The following is a 21,695-nucleotide window of genomic DNA, read 5'->3' on the forward strand; positions in this document are numbered from 1 at the left end:
TTAGTCAATTCCAAATTCCAACTATAGAAGCTACGCCAAAATTTGTCAGATCCAAGGCCCAAATCTGATCCAACTGCAAAACCTCTATTGATATTCCATCCATAGGCTAAAATTTGATATTTATTTGGGCTCAAGGCATGTGGTGTCATTTTTTATGGTTGGGCCCAATAGGTTCGGGTTATTAAAATAATGGCCCTTAACATTTAGCCCAAAAATGTGCGTCATATATCGCAACCCCTAATTACACTTTTTTTTTTCTTTTTCTTTTTTTTTTCTTTTTTGAATAAGGATGAAACTTCATTAAAAACAACAAGTCAAAAACAAAGCCAACAACAAGTGAACAAACATCATTTTGTAACTTTTTTGGGATAAATGATATTAGTTTAGTAATCATTATTACTATACATTAGGGCCATTTGAATGTTAGAATTCAGAAATTCTAAATATGATATCATATTGTTTGGTTGAATTGTTATTCCTTTGGTTAATTACTTCTCATTAATAATACTCATCTTGACTCCGTCTATCTTTGTCTTTTTTATTTATTCATTAAAAAAGACAAAGACAGACAAAGTACAAGGTGTTGCTTTCTTTTTGGCGACTCTTTCTTCTCTTGGTGAAGTAACAAAAATAGACTATTGTTGCCCATTGCAACACTAAGGTAAATTTTGTGTCCTTGCAATACAGTCGAATTTTTAGTTAAAACATAGTTAAACTTGGTCCACTCTAGATTTAACCTAAAATTAGTAAAGTTCACCATTTTAAAGCATTTTTCACAAAACACATGTGTTTTGACATCTATTAACCATAATTTGGATCTCAAAAGAGTTTTCCCTGTTTAATTAGTACAAATTAATCCTTAGTAAAATTCGAGAATAAATTGGCTTAAAAACATTTTTAGTAGTCTTGACTTTTACAGAAGGACTCCAAAAATTTAGTAGCGTGAAAATTGGATGATGGCTATTGTAATTGAGTTGTACTTGTCATATTATACGCACTCATCTCTCTCTCTCTCTCTCTCTCTCTCTCTCTCTCTCTCTCTCTCTCTCTCTCTCTCAAAGAGATACACAACAATCCAATCTTTGTTGGGGATGTGCAATCATCAAAATAGAACCAAATAATATGTGACTACAAAATAGATATCAAAAGGGACCTTTCTATTACCATTACATACATTTAATTTAAATTCCACACTTTACAAGATCTGCACAATCCCCTGGGATTATAGGATAGGGCAGGGGATTTACTGCATATTAGTGGAAAATGGAAACTTCATAGCCAACATTTCAATCACAGTATGAATAAATCTATACTAATTCACTTATCAAAAAAAAAACTATACTAATTCAAGAAAAGGCATGTATATTGACATAGAGACCTTATCTTGCTTATGCACCTACACCTTTTTCACAACATGCTCTAAAGCTCATAAGTCATGCCCACTTTTCACATGTGCTTGCGAGGAATGTCAAATACATTTTCAGATTGACTCAAATTTTTCTTCAAGAAATTGAAAGCACAGTTTATCAAAAATCTCTTTCCTATACCTGCTCCTTTGCCTACAACCACTTAATTCTCACCAATCAAGTGAACTATACCAGCATGGAATGCTTGGTTGAAAGCCTCAATCTCACTCTCTAACACCTCTTGTAGCTTCTCTTCATCAACATCCTTTACATAATTATTTGCATCCTCTCCATTAGCAAACCTAACATCTAGTTCACCATCATTTTCACCATTATTTAGTTTACCTTGAGAGAACCAAAAATTGTTTATAATATACTCCTTCAATCTTTCAACTAACATATTCTCAAAAGGCTCATCCTTAAAACATGTATCTATGTTCCATACCGCACAACACATCGAAACACATTTTCGTCTTTAGGCTCCACTCGACGAAATAGAAAACGTTCTTCAATTGGAACCTTGCTGATAGGTAATGACTTGATGGTGACGAAGACAAGGACTAAATGCAGTGTAGGAACATTTACCACATAGTGCTTGAAAATGGGTGGGATGCCTTGAACAAGCTCTGAGTAGAACAAGGCCAACCCAGGCATTCGACATAAATATGTGTCTGTAGCTATGTCCTTGAGCTTCCCTAAAGAGACTTTGTGGTCAAGCTCATAAAAGTACTTTCTTCTGTGCACATCATTCCAAATATACATTATGGTCATTAGTACTGCAGCAAAGGCCATGGGAAGATATCCTCCTTGAGCAAACTTATAGAAGTCTGAGCTTAAATAGAGAACCTCCACACTACTGATGACAAGAACACAGGAGAAAACTAAAAGTATGTAAGATTTCCATATCATGATCATGATTAGCACTAGGAAAGCTGATGTGAGAGTCATAACAAATACCACTGCTATCCCTGCACGCAAAGGAAGTTAACATTATCACTACAAAAAAAAAAAAAAAAGGACCTGTTACAACAAGTAATATTGCAACAACAAAAATAATTGGAGTAATATATATACTATTACATCTATGAGTTGTTTTTTGTTGTAATAGGAACTTAAATGTATTACATCAATTAAGATTGTTGCAAGAATTACCTTGTTACATCTAAATGTTTTGTTGTAATAACTAAACCTTATTTTATTTTGAAATATGTTGTTGCAATAAACAACCACTTATTTCACATCAAAATATATTGTTGCAATAGGTGAAAAAAGACTTTTTTTCATGTGTTTGATCATAAACTCAACATGTTATGTATATATTTGTATTCTTGGACATGTTAATTTGATAGAGTACTCTGAGTTTTGCATTTTTTTAATTTGTATCTTTAATTTGTTATTGTAGTTCCTCAATACAATGTTTATATTGTCTTATAATGTGTATATTGCAAGACATGGTAATAGAGAAATTAATAATAAAATAAAAAACTCAACCTATTGCAATAAGGCCATTTGTTGTAATAAGTTATAATATTTTTCATGTATTACAACAAAACCTTTGAATCAGTAAACTATTGCCACAAAGTTATTTATTGTAATAAAGAAGTTATTGCATCAACCTGTTTGTTGCAATATGTAGAATTTATTGCAATGAGATCTTTGTGTTGCATAAACCTTTTGCCTCAAAGTTTATTACAACGGCTCGCAATAACTTTTTCAACGTTGCAATAACACCTTATTGCAACGACTTTGTAGTTATTGCAACAATTTTTCCCGTTGTAACAAGCCTTTTTCTTGTATTGTATTCATTAGCTTCTATGTTTATTCTTTATTGAATAGCCAAATTCAACCACCAAACATGTGGGCTGAAAATTCAAACCAATAAAACAACAAAAACCAAGACTAGCTACTATTGATAAGATTCAAATTGATATGTGGGATGATGGATTACCATATGCATTGCAAATCTTTTCGGTGTTCTTGAAAGTCAAAGTGACACTTATACAAGCCAACATAAGAAGGTAATTGATTTCTGGTATGTAAACTTGTCCTTTGAGGGAAACACCCTAGTGAGAGAGATTGTTGGACCATAGAGATAGTCCCTGAAATTGTGGCTTGACTAGCTACTATTGATGCCAATATGGCCACCACAAACATTGGCCAGTACAAAGGTTCTGCATCACAAATAGCCAACTCAATTAGCTAGTAAATCATACATTTTATACAAATATTGAACAATGGACATTATGGACATATACATGAACCAAAGCATTTATGAGAAAATTTAAGGCAAAAACACTCTTTTTCTACCTGGTATGGACTTAAAGAAAGTTTCTTTGACAAGATCATTGTGCTTGTGAAGGAAGGTTGCTTGTCCACTGTATGCCAATATGAGAGCCAGGTAGGTCACTGAGCACATACTTATTTGAATGGACCTAACTGTGAAGTGCCCAACATTAGCAAATAGAGCTTCCGTTCCTACAACTTATTATAATTATACTTCATTAACAGAATCTTCACGTAATTCCAAGTAAAGGTGATTTTATATTAAATTTTTAGTGTGATTTTATATTAAATTTTTAGTTTTACTCTAGGGCACTGTTTATTATACGTGGCCCTTTTACACATGAAGTACACACAATTCTCTTTTTGAACTGAAATCATGTCTTAAAGTTATGATTTCAATTCAAATTTAAACCTTTTACAATTCTCCTAATTTGTAAGACATTCTTTGGTTCTTCAATTTTGAATTGAAGCTAAGACTTCAAGACATGATTTCAGTTCAAAAAATAATTTGTATATACTGAAAATTAGCTTCTACTCTTTTAGCTTATTTAATTATGTATAGTTTTAGAAAGTCCTATTTTTTTTAAGATACAAACTTACTTTTGTAGGATTTAGACTTTTAGTACATAATCAAATAAGATCTCGTATGAATGGGGAATGAAAAACTTACCTGTTATGGCAAGGACAATGCCACCAAGAGAAACCCAAGCTTCTTTTTTGTTCCTCTGGAAATATTGAACAGTGTATTGTGGATTTATAGCTTTGATTACTGTTGGATCAAATTTGATGAAATTGAAAAGGCCAATACCCCCGATTAATACGAACCAAACACAAATTATGGGAGAAAAACTATAGCCCACTTTGTCAATTCCAAATCTTTGAACCATGAACAAGAAGATCAAGACAGCAACTGAAATCCAAACAATCATATCTGTATAGGACCAAAAAAAAGTGATATAAATAACTTGTAACAAGGGAGGAAAAAAATAACAAAGTAAACATTATTGATTGTGGGGTACCTTCTATGATTTCAGTTGTAGCTTTCCTGTGAAAGATTTGAGCTTGGAGGTGTTTAACAATGGCAAAGAATCAATAATAGAAAACGAGAGAGAGAGAGAGAGAGAGAGAGAGAGAGAGAGAAAAGAGAATTTCTAAAATGAGTGAAATTGATTATACAAAAACTTAAAAGCAAAATATAACACAGAGCTCTTATTTATAGAGCCTGAGATTACATACAAGACTAAATCTTCTAGAAGCTTAATCCTAACCATATTGTAACAACCCAAAATAACCATCTCCGATAATTAAGGAAGGCAGTTATGATCAAGTCTGTAACTTCCCTCAATCTTGAGCTCTAGGAAGAACAGAGTGAGTCTTAAACCTGGAAGCTTGAATCTGTGAGGAAGATAGTGTCAAAACGGTGACGTTTGTGTTTACTGAAAACGCACCGTTTTCACTAACGTGTGTTTACTTCTTTTATGGAACGCACTGTTTCACTAATAGTCATTAAACCACACGACACCGTTTTGAGTCTATTTAACTTACCGTTGGAGAAGTAGCTGTTTGACTTCATCTTCCTCTTTATTCTCAGATTTCAAAGATTCCCTGTGCCCTGTCTTCACCATTTGCACATTATCTCTAACATCCTGATCCCTCCCGCAGCAGATAAAACTGCCAATAAATTGGAAAAAATAAAATAAAATTGCAATTTGTAAGTCAAAAAGTCAAACAAAGTAATGAGGTAGTAAATTACGAAACTCTGCTAATTCACTTTCTGAGAAATTGGCAACAATGACAATAATAGAAGGGTGGCTAAAGCCTCCCAGATAGAAATCCTTCAACATACTAAGTTTCTATTTGATACTTTTTTTTCTTTTTCTTTTTTTGATAATAAGTTTCTATTTGATACATAATTTCACAATTGAAAGTAAAAACATCGTCATAATTTAACTTTATTTTTATTTGTCAAATCCAGTACAACTTGTTTATTATCTCTTTTTGACTCTTAGTTTTCATCATAATTTTAAGAAGAGAAAAGTATACGAAGTCTGAGAGGTATAAGCCCAAGCCTATCCTACAAATAGTACTATTATTTAAATATCGTGACCATGTCTTCAATTTGTAAAAGTTTTCTCACACTATATTTTCCTTCACTAGCTAGAAAGAATAGGAATTCAAAATTTGTTCCATATGAAAAAAATACCTAGCTTACTAAAAAACCTAAGTCGCAGATACCATCATATATATCACACATTTCTAATCTTATATATAGCTCGAACCTCTCCCTTCTCTAACCCTCAAACACTTTATGCATTTAAAGAGTTGCAGCGTAAGATATGGAAGATTAACATACCTGACATGGAAGGAGTGAGGACACCATCCCCAATCACCATGAAGTACCAAGCATTGTAGCAACCAATAGAAAGAGCTTGGCAAACAGGCTGTTTTCCAGCTTAGCCTTAACCACCGACGCTATCCACTGACGACTACTTGGTAAATCAAGCTGGAAATTAGAGACCTCCTGGTCCTCAGCTTGTTGATTTGGGATCAAACCAACCTTAGCATATCGGCATATAAGAGAGTACAAAGCAAACGTCCCTCCTAAAAAATGTGACAACACAATAAGGTTCTGTTTTTAGTGAGAACATAGATAAATAATTGCTTTTCATGATTATATACATAATAAAAATAAAAATAAAAAAGCAATAAAGGGATTCTTAGATTTTACCTGCGCCATTACCATTGGTTTGTAAGACAATGAAAACGTACTTAAACAGAGGGATTAAAGTGAGGGTATAACATATCAGAGAAAGAACACCCAAAATGTCATCGTAGTGCTTGATGCCATTAGTGAAAGTATTTGCGTACACATATAGTGGTGAAGTACCAATGTCTCCATATACAATTCCAATGCTCTGGAATGCTAGATGCAATATCACTGACCGCCCCACAGCCTGAAAAATTAAAAAGAATATAACCAATCAGTCAAATTTAGACCTGAAACTATTATTTTTGTTTTGTCCTAGTTTCCAAGCCATGCAATAGCTCACAGCAACTCGAACCCAAAAATTCTCCTCAACTCTTAAAGCAGCCCCAAAAAAAAAAAAATCAGGCAATTGACTTGGTAACTATTAATAATACAAATGAGGTCCAAAAAAGTCACTTAGATGATGATGATGATTATAATAATAGTAATACTTTTACTTAATTATTTGAGCTGGTAACTATGCAGGGGAAATTTGTTTTGTGAGAGTGCAAAATAATGAAATATAAGCAAACCTTGGAGCCATGGCCATGATGACCGGGAACAGCGGAGGATTCGAGGTCCAAGGAATCGAACCTACGTAAAATTCTCTTCCCACCGAATTCTTCACAAACTTGTTCCATACTTGGTTCAGGATTTTTTAGTGCTACTTCACTAGTCATTTCTGTAACCCCAGGAATTCTACTAGTGCTCATTGAATAAGTAGCACAATATTCTATAATGTATCACCCCTCCTTCTCTCTATAAATACAACATGGATGACAAGAACGAAGAAACCGTGAACTGATTCGTTTGAAAGTAAAGTTCAAAATTTTCCAACAACATCGGAATCATTCAAATCAAATATTGAGGTGTGTTTCCTATTCCCCACTTCCTCTTTGGGGCGGGTTTTATTTTTCCGCCCCATTTAAGCAGGTCCCGCTTGTGCCCGCAGGTACCTATCCTGCTACACCTAAATATTTATATATATAATTTATTAAAAGTTTATTTTGAATGCGTTAAATTAAAACTCATAAAACATTTAAATTTTCTAACATTACAAAACCTTCTCAAAGCATAAAAATACAACAATTCAAGTAATAAGAAGTACAAAAACAATTCAAACATACAACACAACAATTAAAAATTTATAAACAATGTAAATATTAAAACATAAAAGTATAAATTCAATAATACAATATTAAAAAATATATATCATAAATTTAAAGTTAGAAAGCTAAAAACGCATATGTATGTCGTATAAAAAACGTTATAAAAACAAATTTATTATGCTTTCTAACAGTAGGGTTAGAAACTTCAACGTCTACATCAAAACTTTTACCTTTGTCTAACCTAGCAAAATAAGCATTTTATTTATTATTCCTCTTGAAATGAGGGATATAAACTTCCTCAGTTTTAGGCTTGTGAGAAATAGAAACACTTCTGTTATCAACAGAAGGCTTAATACTAGTCAAATTTTCAATTTTAGTTTTAGATTCAACTAACTCTTGTTCCAAGCTTTTCATCTTCTCATCTTAAGAAGAAATTTGATTTCTCAAAAATTCATTCTTTTTATTAAATTCATCTAATCTAACAACTAATTCCTCTTTTTCAAGATTAGCCAATTTTAACTCTTCCTTGAATTTCTTAACAATTTTCATAGATTTCAATAATTCCTTACGAAGAGTTTCATAGGCATCAATAAGATCAACAAAAACAACAGTGTCCTTTTTATTCAAATCATCACAATCAAAAACAGTAAGACACTTAAAATTATCCATGATAACAGGGATCAAGGATCAACTCTTAGATCAAAAGATCTAACTATAAGAGCTAACTCGTTCTGATACCACTTGTTTGTTTTTAGACCCCTTAAAATACAACCAGACTAACCTAGTTAATTAGCCAAGTAATTACTTAGTCAAATTATCAAATCTAGGTTAACACAAATATATCATATCATTGAAAAGCGAAAAATAAATAATACAACAATATGATAATTTAGAAAACCAAACCGGTAAAAAACTTGGGGAAAATTTAACCTAACTATCTTCAAGGTAAAACAAATCCACTATGAAAGAATGAAGTCTACACAATAGCGACTTAGACCACTAACATCCTATTGCTACCTCGAGTAGGAAACTTACTACCACAACCATGCAACAACTTCGAGTCCACGGACTACTTCTTTCTTGGATTCACAGCAAGTACAAGCACTCCCGCTTGTGTATCTTTATGCTATTGACATCAATCTTGAGATTAGAAACCCTGAGTGTGTATGAAGGCAAACACCTCTAGATCTCACAAGAGATTCACACATACAGTATAAAGAGCAACTTTAGAGAGCTTTTGATTACAAAACCCTAGATCTATAAAAAAGGCACAAGATGCACTCTAATCTCTCTAAAAGCATTTCAAAAATGTGCTTAGGGTTTCCTTTATATACTAGAAAAAGTAAACCTGAAACCCTGATCCTTAATGGGTTTGAACTGTTGTTTGGGCCTTAATTAAAATTCTGCAGATCCAGCTCTCGAACAGTCGAGCCTGTTCTTCGATCAATCGAACTAGGCAGATTATGAAATCTTCTTTCTGCAGCTTGTATGTTTTTGAATCTTGACTTGAATCACCTTGAGCATTGTCTAATAATACCTATAGACTCTAAAATCTATATCTAGACAAGTTTGTATTCACGATTTGCCAATTGTTCTAAACATTTAGAACCTAATAATATTATTTTATTAGATTGTGTTAGGTTCTAAATGTTTAGAATAATTGGCAAATCGTGAACACAAACTTGTCTAGATATAGATCTTAGAGTCTATAGGTTTTATTAGACAATGCTCAAGGTGATTCAAGTCAAGATTCAAGAACATACAAGCTGCAGGAAGAAGACTTCATATTCTGCCTAGTTCGATCGATTGAAAAACAGGCTCGATCAATTGAAAATCGTATCTGCAGAATTTTAAGTCGGCCCAAACAGCAGCTTAAGCCCATTAAGGATTCGGGTTTCAGATCTATTTCTCCCATTATATAAAGGAAACCCTAAACCACATTTTTGAGACTTTTTAGAGAGAGAGAGAGAGAGAAGAGTGTGCCTCTTTTGTATCTAGGGTTTTGTACCCAAACCTCTCTAAGTCTTTGTTGCTCATATTTTGCGGTTTGTGTGAATCTCTTGTGAGATCATTGAGGAGTTTTCCTTCACATAAACTTAGGGTTTTCAAGGTTGAGATATTATCTACATCTTGATGATCAACAAGGTTGCTGCCATTGGAACTTAAAGAATAACAAGCGTGGGTGCTTGTACTTGGTGGAGAATCCAAGAAAGAAGAAGTCCATTGATTCGGAGCTTGCACGTGATCATGTCAGTAAGTTCTACTGGTGGGTAGTATTAGGAAGTCAAGCAGGGAGCTTGTAAGTCCTTTTCTATGAATTTCGATTCTTTTGCATGGTGGATTCAGGTTTACCTTGAGAATAGTTAGGTCAAATCCTCCTCAGGTTTTTACCGTGTGGCTTCCTAGGTGATCATATCATTGTGTTTTTTATATTTCCGCTGCTTTATATTCTTGATATGATTGTATGTTTGTGATAACCTAAAACTGCATAATTTGACTAAGTTAATCACTTGGCTAATTAACTAGGTTAATCCAATTGTTGTTTTAAAGGGTCTAAATTTCTAACAAGTGGTATCAGAGCGGGTAGCTCTTCTGTTTTAAATCTTTTGATCTAAGAGCTGATCCTTGACCTCTGTTATCATGGATAATTTGAAGTGGCTTTCTGCTCATATTTGTGATGCTTTGAATAAAAAGGACACTATTGTCTCTGCTGATTTTTTTTTATGCTTTTGAAACTCTTCGTAAGGAATTTTCTAAATCTTTGAAAATTTCTAAGAAATTCAAAGAAGAGTTAAAATTGGCTAATCTTGAAAAAGAGGAATTGATTATGAGATTGGATGAGTCTAATAAAAAGAATGAATTTTTGAGAAATCAAATTTCCTCTCAAGATGAGAAGATGAAAAGTTTGGAACAAGAGTTAGTTGAATCTAAAACTAAAATTAAAAATTTGACTAGTACCAAGCCTGCTGATGATAACAGAAGTGTTTCTGTTTTTCTTAAGCCTAAAACTGAGAAAGTTTATATCCCTCCTTTCAAGAGGAATAATAAAGAGAAAACTTATTTTGCTAGGTTAGACAAAGGTAAAAGTTCTGATGTAGACGCTGAAGTTTCTAAACCTAAGTCTAAACCTACTGTTAGAGAGCATAATAAATCTGTTTTTGTGCCTACCTGTCATCTTTGTGGTGTTATTGGTCATATTAGACCAAACTGTTCTTTGTTGAGGCAAAAACCAAAATCTGAGACTAGATTTGCTGTTAGGAATACTGATGTTCCTAAATTTGTTCCTGTTTGCCACTTTTGTGGTATTCGTGGTCACATTCATCCTAATTGTCATAAATTGAAAATTAAGCATTCTTTGTTTCAATCTAGGATATGTGATGATATTTCTCCTGCCATAAGTCCATATAAATTGTTTCATATGTTTTTGAAAAATTTAAACTTGTTGGCTTGTGAAAGGAATTTGCAGGATTTCAGTCTTTCACAGAAGTTTGGTATAATCCCTCAAATGCACTCTGCCTCTCATGGATTTTCACCTACAAAGCCGAAGACTCGTGCTAAATAGGTGAGAAAAGATTCTCTAAGGTGAGTATTGCTGACTTGTCCCTGATTTAATGCTTTCAATTATTTGTGGACATGTTTTGTTTCTATTTTTTGTTGTTTTGTTTTTTAGGTTGTTTTTATTTTTTATTTTTTAAATCCAAAAACATTGAAAATATCAAAAAGACAAAAATATTTTATTTTGAGTCTAGTTTTTCTTTTTGAGGATTACATGAGTTATGATATCTCTCTCTTGATTTAGAACATGCTTGACATTGTGGAGAAACTTGAATAGTGTGTGTTATATAAGTGCTAAGCTATTTCTGATTTTGTGTGAGTATGTACTAATTTGTACATGTACTCGTGGGTTAATTAAGAAATTAATATTTCTTATTTGTGTACCCTTTATAGCTTAGTAAGCACTATCATGCATAGTTTTGCATTGTTCATTTAGCATAATGTGTGCTCTTGTCCTTAGTCATAAATTTTTTTAAACCAAAAAGTTTTTTGTGTTTTGTATTACACATCTTGGATTTATAATCAAGGATTGGCCATATTATATTTACATAACAAGTTTATGTACCTTGTTTAGCTTTGATGAGTTTATTTATTGCACTTTACTAGTTGAGCTTTGTAGTGCATGTTCTGTGGAAAAGATGTTTATAATTTTTGATCACTTTGTTTTGATCTTGAAGTCACATGTCTTTGACTGTCGGACTTGAACCTTTTGAGAAATGCATAAATAACCATCTCACCACTGTTCACTAGCCAATCATGAACACCTTAGTGCATATCTTAAGATTCTGTGCTCAAGAAAGTGTAGCACATGTACAAAAAGAACATAAGGTGTAGCCTCGGTTTAATTGCTAAATTCTTAAAATTGGTGTATGCTATTAGGCTTGATGCCAAATCACATAATTAAAATTGGTGTGTATATTATAAGGCAAAATTCAAGAAACTTACATGATTGCAAGCTTTTGTTCTAAGAGATGTGGGAGTTATATGATGTAACTCTTTAGGTGATAGTCTCTTTTAAATTCTATGTGATGAATTTTATAGACTTTGTGATTGATTTCTATTCACAAATCACCTCACATGTATCTCAAGTTTTTACTAGTTGCACACACTACACAAGTTACACAAACTAAACACGGTACATTATATTATGTGTGATTTTGTTGTGGCCATCCAAGATTCAAAGTTTCTTGATTTTAATGCAAAATGTGTATAATGTTTACGCTTTGAGGACAAATTGATTAAAAATCTTGATTTTGGAAGATCTGGGTTAGATTCAAGTGTTTTTGAAAAAATTTTCGTCTCATACTCATGCATTTTTTACAAACAATGTGCTTTAAGAAGTTTCTGCATTAAAATGCTCTGTTTTTCAAAAATCTGATTTTTCCAAACTTTCGATCGATCGAACCTGTTTTTCGATCAATCGAAATTGCGATTAAAATTTTTGGTTTGAGTCTGCCTGACTTGATTGATGTTCGATCAATTCTCGATCGATCAAAATTGAAAAATTTTCAGTTTCTATGTTTTTGACCAAAAATTTTTTTCATGCATCATTTGTGTTTAGGATTCACATGCATTGCATTGTTTTTGTATCCATCTTGCAATTTTACAGTCATATCTCTCATTGTTTTCACACATAACATGCATACACTTTGCTAAATTGGGTACTCAACTTGATTTAAAAATTGATTGATTAATTTTTTTAGTTTTATACATTCTAGTATATACTATTTTTTTGTGTGAACTGTAGAAAATATTTTTCTTAAAAGATATGATGGATAATCAATGTGCAAATATTTTCTCTACTCATGCAACTATTTATGGGTCACATAGTGCCATATTTGCATTTTATTGAAAGAGAGAATATTTTTTCTTCATGTGTATCCTCACCATAGTTTTTAACTTTGGTTTGTGTCTTTATGTTCCCCACCCCTTTTATTTTTCCCCAAAACTGTTTTTTCCAAAACTTGTTTTGTTTTTCTTATTTTTATAGGGGGAGAAAAGTTTTTTTTTTTAACCTTTGTGGTTCTTAGGGAGAGTTATTGCTCTTCTTAGGGGGAGTTGTCTCTATTTTCTCTTACTCGGTTGCGTATATTTTCTGTCTATCTTCTTATTAGGTAGTCTTTGTCAATACGTGACAAAAGGGGGAGACATAGATGACCTGTTTGTTTTGTTTAGGGGGAGAATATAAAAACTTTTTGATGTATCTAACTTAGAGGGAGAGTTAGAATTTATTTTGATTTATATGTTTCTTGTTTCACTTCTTATTGATTTATACTTATGAGTTCTTCATTGGTATATGTCTTTATTTTGTGTTATGTGAAATCAAGAATTTATTTTTGTTTACTTGTATTTTCCACACATGCGTTTATACTTTTTGTTTAGTGTTTCAGGAAATATACAGGTTGATTCAATTGAGCTGCTGTCTATACTTGCAACTGATGGATAGTAGTTAGGTTGAATTTGTTGTAATGGGCATTTTATTGTATTGGGTTGTTCTTGTATTTGAGCATTTCATTTTGTATAAAAGTTTTGTCACGAATTGCCAAAGGGGGAGTTTGTTAGGTTCTAAATGTTTAGAACAATTGGCAAATCGTGAACACAAACTTGTCTAGATATAGATCTTAGAGTCTATAGGTTTTATTAGACAATGCTCAAAGTGATTCAAGTCAAGATTCAAGAACATACAAGCTGTAGGAAGAAGACTTCATATTCTGCCTGGTTCGATCGATCGAAAAACAGGTTTGATCAATCGAAAATCGTATCTACAGAATTCTAAGTCGACCCAAACAGCAGTTTAAGCCCATTAAGGATTAGGGTTTCAGATCTACTTCTCCCGCTATATAAAGAAAACCCTAAGCCACATTTTTTAGACTTTTTAGAGAGATAGAAGAGTGTGCCTCTTTTGTATCTAGGGTTTTGTACCCAAACCTCTCTAAGCCTTTGTTGCTCATATTTTGCGGTTTGTGTGAATCTCTTGTGAGATCATTGAGAAGCTTTCCTTCACATAAACTTAGGGTTTTCAAGATACAGATATTATCTACATCTTGATGATCAACAAGGTTGCTACCACTGGAACTTAAAGAATAACAAGCATAGGTGCTTGTACTTGGTGGAGAATCCAAGAAAGAAGGATTCCGTGGATTTGAAGCTTGCACGTGGTCGTGTCAGTAAGTTTTACTGGTGGGTAGCATTAGGAAGTCAAGCAGGGAGCTTGTAAGTCCTTTTGTATGAACTTCGATTCTTTCGTATAGTGGATTCAGGTTTACCTTGAGGATAGTTAGGTCAAATCCTCCCCAAGTTTTTACCGTGTGGTTTCCTGTGTGATCATATCATTATGTTTTTTATATTTCCGCTGCTTTATATTCTTGATATGATTGTATGTTTGTGTTAACCTAGAACTGCATAATTTGACTAAGTTAATCACTTGGCTAATTAACTAGGTTAATCTAATTGTTGTTTTAAGTGGTCTAAATTTCTAACAGATTGTATATAAAAATAAGAATTATGGTGTATTATTAAATGAGTTAGTAAAAATAGATAAAATTGTCTTTTATAAGAGTGTAAAATAAGTATTTTTTTACAAACTTGATGTGAATGCCCTTAGAATGTGAGCCATTTTCAGAAGAATTTTGGTATGATAGTGGAAGCTCTGCTAAAATTTAGTCATTTCCAAATTCCAACTACAGAAGCTACCCCAAAATTTTGTCAAATCCAAGGCCCAAATCTAATCCAACTACAAAACCTCTATTGATATTCCATCCATAGGCTAAAATTTTATCTTTATTTGGGCTCAACGCATGTGGTGTCATTTTTCTGTTTGGGCCCAATGGGTTTGGGTTATTAAAATAATGGCCCTTAACATTTAGCCCCAAAAATGTGTGTCATATATCGCAACCCCCAATTACTCTCTCTCTTCTTTTTCTTTTTCTTTTTTTTTTTTTTTTGAAATAAGGATGAAACTTCATTAAAAACAAAAAGTCAAAAACAAAGCCAAGAAACATCATTTTGTAACTTTTTTGGGATAAATGGTGTAAGGCCTAAAGAATCTGGCAACCCCAACCCACTCTATACCAAGCCCAAGGCCCATGCCGAGGAGGAAGAAACGCCCGAGGACGTAGTGAGAAAGTCCAAGTTGCCCAGGGATTTTGCCAAGGACAATCCTATCCTCGGCCAATCAAGACCATCGGAGGAGGAAGCAGCAGGCCATCAAAGGTAACCTCCCGTAGCATCCCAGGAGAAAGAGCAAGTACAAAGTGTCTGCCCCGAAAGCATGGTAGAGAAGCAATTCCAGGATAAACTGTCACCTCCACATTAAATGCCCACAACTAACGTTCTGACCGCATTAATGAGGAAATAACTCCTAAACAGTGCAGCCTTGGTTGTCACAACCCACAGATAGAATGGGAAGGCGGTTGATGGGACAAGCACTCAAGTGGTAACCTACCTAAACAACAAGTGTAGGGCTAAGATCAACGGAAAATGGGTATATAATGTAAGAAACCCTTCTAGGAGAAGGGGACGACTGGTAGAACTTTCTCAACCTTTGTAGTAAAACACTAAAGAAATAACAAGAAGTAGACGTTCCTCGAGAGAGGGCCGGGGAGTAGAATTTCATATTTCAGCCCATATTCTTGTCATTCCACTTACTCACTACCATGTTTAATTGTTGTAATCCTCACTAAGACCTAGTTCTTAAACTCATTCTCTACAAATTCATTGTATTGGGCTAGTTGGGTCTGAGTCCACTCGTCCAGCAAGAGAAGCACTCAGATCCAGTCCTTACAAATGGTATTAGTTTAGTAGTCATTATTACTATACATTAGGCCCATTTGAATGTTAGAATTTAGAAATTCTCAATATGATATCATATTGTTTGGTCGAATTGTTATTCCTTTGGTTAATTACTTCTCATTAATAATACTTATTTAGGATTGGTAATCATTCTAGTGATTTCTTGACATTAAAAATTTGATAGAAAGATGCTGATAAATGAAAATTTTACTCCAATTGTCTTTGTCTTTTTATTTATTTATTTAAAAAGACGGAGACAGATAAAGTACAAGGTGTTGCTTTCTTTTTTGTGACACTTTCGTCTCTTGGTGAAGTAAAAAATGAAAAATTGTTGTTGCCCGCTGCAACACTGAGGTAAATTTTGTGCTCTTGCAATACAATCGAATTTTTAGTTGAAACGCAATTCAACTTGGTCCACTCTAGGTTTAGCCTAAAATTAGTTAAGTTCACAATTTTAAAGCATTTTTCACAAAACACGTTTTTTGACATCAGTTGACCAAAATTTGGATCTCAAAAGAGTTTTCCCTGTTTAATTAGTAAAAATTAATCCTTAGTACAATTCGAGGCTTAAAAACATTTCTAGTAGTCTTGACTTTTACTGAAGGACTCCAAAAATTTAATAGCGTCAAAATGGGATGATGGCTATTGTAATTGAGTTATACTTGTCATATTATATGCACACACACATCTCTCTCTCTCTCTCTCTCTCTCTCTCTCTCTCTCTCTCTCTCTCTCTCTCTCTCTCTCTCTCTCTCATAGATACACAACAATCCAATCTTAGTTGGGGATGTGTAGTCGTCAAAAACCTTAAACCATATAGTAACACAATGTCTTCTTTTCTTTTTCTTTTTGTTATTTCCTTTTGTTTCTAAAAGCATGTTACTTTTCCATGTCTTAAATATTGGTTATAGCTGCAAAAAAACCAAGTCTAGAATGAGGATTGCATTCCAAAGTAGAATTAAGTGAAACCAATGTAGAACCAAATAATATGTGATTACAAAATAGATGTAAAAGGGACTTTTCCGTTACCATTACATACATTTAGTTCAAATTCCACACTTTACAAGATCTACACAATCCCCTAGGAGTATAGGATGGGGCAGGGCATTTACTGCATATCAATGGAAAGTGGAAACTTCTTAGCCAACATTTCAGTCACAGTATGAATAAATCTATACTAATTCAAGAAAAGGCATGTATATTGACATAGAGACCTTATCTTGCTTATGCACCTACACCTATTTCACACCCTAAAGCTCATAAGTCATGCCTACTTTTAGCATGCGCTTATGAGGAATGTCAAATACATTTTCAGTTTGTCTCAAATTTTTCTTCAAGAAATTGAAAGCATAGTTTATCAGAAATCTCTTTCCTATACTGGCTCCTTTGCCTGCAACCACTTCATTCTCACCAATCAAGTGAACAATACCAGCATGCGATGCTTGGTCCATAGCCTCAATCTCTCTCTCTAAAACCTCTTGTAGCTTCTCTTCATCAACATCCTTTACATCATTATTTTCATCCTCTCCATTGGCAAACCCAACATCCAGTTCGCCATCATTTTCACCATTACTTAGCTTACTTTGAGAGAACCAAAAATTGTTTATAATATACTCCTTCAATCTTTCAACTAACATCTTCTCAAAAGGCTCATCCTCAGAACGTGTATTTGTGTATCCATACCTCACAACACATCGAAACACATTTTGGTCTTTAGGCTCCACTCGACGAAATAGGAAACGCTCTTCAATTGGAACCTTACTGATAGGTAATGACTTGATGGTGACGAAGACAAGAACTGAATGCAGTGCAGGAATATTTACCACATAGTGCTTGAAAATGGGTGGGATGCCTTGAACAAGCTCTGAGTAGAACAAAGCCAACCCAGGCATTCGACACAAATTTGTGTCTGCAGCTATGTCCTTGAGCTTTCCTAAAGGGACTTTGTGGTCAAGCTCATAAAAGTACTTTCTTCTGTGCACATCATTCCAAATATACATTATGGTCATTAGTACTGCAGCAAAGGCCAGGGGAAGATATCCTCCTTGAGCAAACTTATAGAAGACTGAGCTTAAATAGAGAAGCTCAACACTACTGATGACAAGAACATAGGAGATAACTAAAAGTATGTGAGATTTCCATATCATGATCATGATTAGCACTAGGAAAGCTGATGTGAGAGTCATAACAAATACCACTGCTATCCCTGCATGCAAAGGAAGAAAAAATTATTCATTAGCTTCTATGTTTATTCTTTACTGAATAGCCAAATTCAACCACCAAACATGTGGGAAGAAAATTCAAACCAATAAAACAACAAAAACCAAGTCTAGCTATTATGGATAATATTCAAATTGATATGGGGATGATGGATTACCATATGCATTGCCAATCTTTTCGGTGTTCCTGAAAGCCAAAGTGACACTTATACAAGCCAACATAAGAAGGTAATTGACTTCTGGTATGTAAACTTGTCCTTCATACTTAGTTGATGTATGCACGATTTTCACTCGTGGGAAACACCCTAGTGAGAGAGATTGTTGGACTATAGAAAAAGTCCCTGAAATCATGGCTTGACTAGCTACTATTGATGCCAATATGGCCACCACAAACATTGGCCAGTACAAAGGTTCTGCATCACAAATAGCCAACTTAATTAGCTAGTAAATCATACATTTTATATAAATATTGAACAATGATATTATGGACATATAGATGAACCAAAGTATTCATGAGAAAATTTAAGGCAAAAACACTCTTTTTCTACCTGGTATAGACTCATAGAAAGTTTCTTTGACAAGATCATTGTGCTTGCGAAGGAAGGCTGCTTGTCCACTGTATGCCAATATAAGAGCCGGGTAGGTCACTGAGCACATACTTATTTGAATGGACCTAACGGTGAAGTGCCCAACATCAGCAAATAGAGCTTCCGTTCCTGCAAATTATTATAATTATACTTCATTAACAAAATCTTCACGTAATTCCAAGTGAAGGTGATTTTATATTAAATTTTTAGTTTTACTCTAGGGTACTGTTTATTATACATGGCCCTATTACACATGAAGTACACACAATTCTCTTTTTGAATTGAAATCATGTCTTAAAGTCATGATTTCAGTTCAAATTTAAACCTTTTATAATTCTCCTAATTTGTAAGACAAATTCTTTGGTTCTTCAATTTTTGAATTGAAACTAGGACTTCAAGACATTGTTTCAATTCAAAAAATAATTTGTGTGTACTAACAATTAGCTTCAACTCTTTTAGCTTATTTACTTGCATATAGTTTTTTAAAGTCTTGACCCAAAAAAAAAAAAGTTTTTTAAAGTCTTATTTTTTTTAGATACAAACTTACTTTTGTAGGTTTTAGTACATAATCAAATAAGATCTCATGTAAATGGGGAATGAAATACTGACCTGTTATGGCAAGGACAATGCCACCAAGAGAAACCCAAGCTTCTTTTTTGTTCCTCTGGAAATATAGAACAATGTATTGTGGATTTATAGCTTTGATGACTGTTGGATCAAATTTGATGAAATTGAAAAGGCCAATACCCCCGATTAATGCAAACCAAACACAAATGATGGGAGCAAAACTATAGCCCACTTTGTCAGTTCCAAATCTTTGAACCAGGAACAAGAAGATCAAGATAGCAATTGAAATCCAAACAATCATATCTGTATAGGACAAAAAAAAAATGTGATATAAATATCTTGTAACAAGGGAGGAAAAAAGTAACAGAGTAAACATTATTGATTGTGGGGACCTTCTGTGATTTCAGTTGTAGCTTTCCTGATCCCTCCCACAGCAGATAAAACTGCCAATAAATTGGAAAAAAAATTAAAATTGCAATTTTAAGTCAAAAAGTCATACAAAGTAATGAGCTACTAAATTACGAAACTCTGCTTATTCACTTTCTAAGAAATTGGGTACAATGACAATAACAGAAGTGTGGCTAAGCCTCCCAGATAGAAATCCTTCAACATACTCAGTTTCTATTTGATACATTTTTTTTTTTTTAATAACAAGTTTCTATTTGATACATAATTTCACAAATGAAAGTAAAAACATCGTCATAATTTAACTTTATTTTTATTGGTCAAATCCACTACAACTTGTTTATTATCTCTTTTTGACTTTTATTTTTCATCATAATTTGAAGAAGAGAAAAGTATACGAAGTCTGAGAGGTATAAGCCCAAGCCTATCCTACAAATAGTACTATTATTTAAATATCGTGACCATGTCTTCAATTTGTAAAATTTTTCTCACACTATATTTTCCTTCACTAGCTAGAAAGAATAGGAATTCAAAATTTGTTCCATATGAAAAAAATACCTAGCTTACTAAAAACCTAAAGTCGCAGATACCATCATATATATCACACATTTCTAATCTTATATATAGCTCGAACCTCTCCCTTCTCTAACCCTCAAACACTTTATGCATTTAAAGAGTTGCAGCGTAAGATATGGAAGATTAACATACCTGACATGCAAGGAGTGAGGACACCATCCCCAATCACCATGGAAGTACCAAGCATTGTAGCAAACAATAGAAAGAACTTGGCAAACTGGCTGTTTTCCAGCTTAGCCTTAACCACGGACGCTATCCGCTGACGACTACTTGGTAAATCAAGCTGGAAATTAGAGACCTCCTGGTCCTCAGCTTGCTGATTTGGGATCAAACCAACCTTAGCATATCGGCATATAAGAGAGTACAGAGCAAATGTCCCTCCTAAAAAATGTAACAATACCATAAGGTTCTGTTTTTAGGGAGAACATAGATAAATAATTGCTTTGCATGATTATATACATACAAAAAAAGAAAAAAGGCAATAAGGGGATTCTTAGATTTTACCTTCGCCATTATCGTTGGCTTGTAAGACAATGAAAACGTACTTAAACAGAGGGATTAAAGTGAGGGTATAAAAGACCAGAGAAAGAACACCCAAAATGTCATCGTTGTGTTTGATGCCATTAGTGAAAGTACTTGCATACACATATAATGGTGAAGTACCAATGTCTCCATATACAATTCCGATGCTCTGGAATGCTAAATGCAATATCACTGACCACCCCACAGCCTGAAAAATTAAAAAGAATATAAGCAATCAGTCAAATTTAGACCTGAAACTATTATTTTTGTTTTGTCCTAGTTTCCAAGCCATGCAATAGCTCACAGTAACTCGAACACGAAAATTCTCCTCACTCTTAAAGCAGCCCAACACCCCCCCCCCCCCCCCAAACAAAAAAAAAAAAAAAAAAATCAGGCAATTGACTTGGTAACTATTAACAATACAAATGAGGTCCAAAAAAGTCACTTAGATGATGATGATGATGATTATAATAATAATAGTAATACTTTTACTTAATTATTTGAGCTGGTAACTATATATGCAGGGGAAATTTGTTTTTTGAGAGTGCAATATATAAGCAAACCTTGGAGCCATGACCATGACGACCGGGAACAGTGGAGGATTCGAGGTCCAAGGAATCGAACCTACGTAAAATTCTCTTCCCACTGAATTCTTCAGCAACTTGCTCCATACTTTGTTCAGGATTTTTTAGTGCTACTTCACTAGTCATTTCTGTAACCCCAGGAATTCTACTAGTACTAGTGCTCGTTGAATAAGTAGCACAATATTCTATAATGTATCACCCCTCCTTCTCTCTCTATAAATACAATATGGATGACAAGAACGAAGAAACAGTGAACTGAGAGGAGAGGTTCCTGGTTCCTACTTCCTAGATGTGTGGATGGTGGTGAAGTTTATGGGGTAAATATACAAAAGACGCAGCCGGCAT

General features: G+C 33.7%; 1 protein-coding gene and 1 pseudogene across 1 annotated transcript; both read right to left on the reverse strand.

Moving 5' to 3' along the window:
* Positions 1–1,419: 1,419 nt before the first annotated feature.
* On the reverse strand, positions 1,420–7,134 carry LOC112004791 (potassium transporter 5-like; annotated as a pseudogene).
* A 9,730-nt stretch (positions 7,135–16,864) lies between these two features.
* Positions 16,865–21,651, reverse strand: LOC112004784 (potassium transporter 5). The gene is made up of 8 exons (XM_024037011.2): positions 21,330–21,651; positions 20,749–20,974; positions 20,377–20,625; positions 19,656–19,706; positions 19,306–19,566; positions 18,658–18,825; positions 18,268–18,522; positions 16,865–18,096 (listed from the first exon to the last, which is right to left on the reverse strand). Exons 1-8 carry the CDS (start codon positions 21,474–21,476, stop codon positions 17,141–17,143), a joined length of 2,313 nt encoding a protein of 770 aa, XP_023892779.1. The 5' UTR covers positions 21,477–21,651; the 3' UTR covers positions 16,865–17,140.
* Between the last annotated feature and the right edge of the window lie 44 nt (positions 21,652–21,695).

Source organism: Quercus suber, unplaced genomic scaffold (assembly GCF_002906115.3).
Source record: "Quercus suber isolate HL8 unplaced genomic scaffold, Cork oak 2.0 scaffold_216, whole genome shotgun sequence".
Classification (NCBI taxonomy): domain Eukaryota; kingdom Viridiplantae; phylum Streptophyta; class Magnoliopsida; order Fagales; family Fagaceae; genus Quercus; species Quercus suber.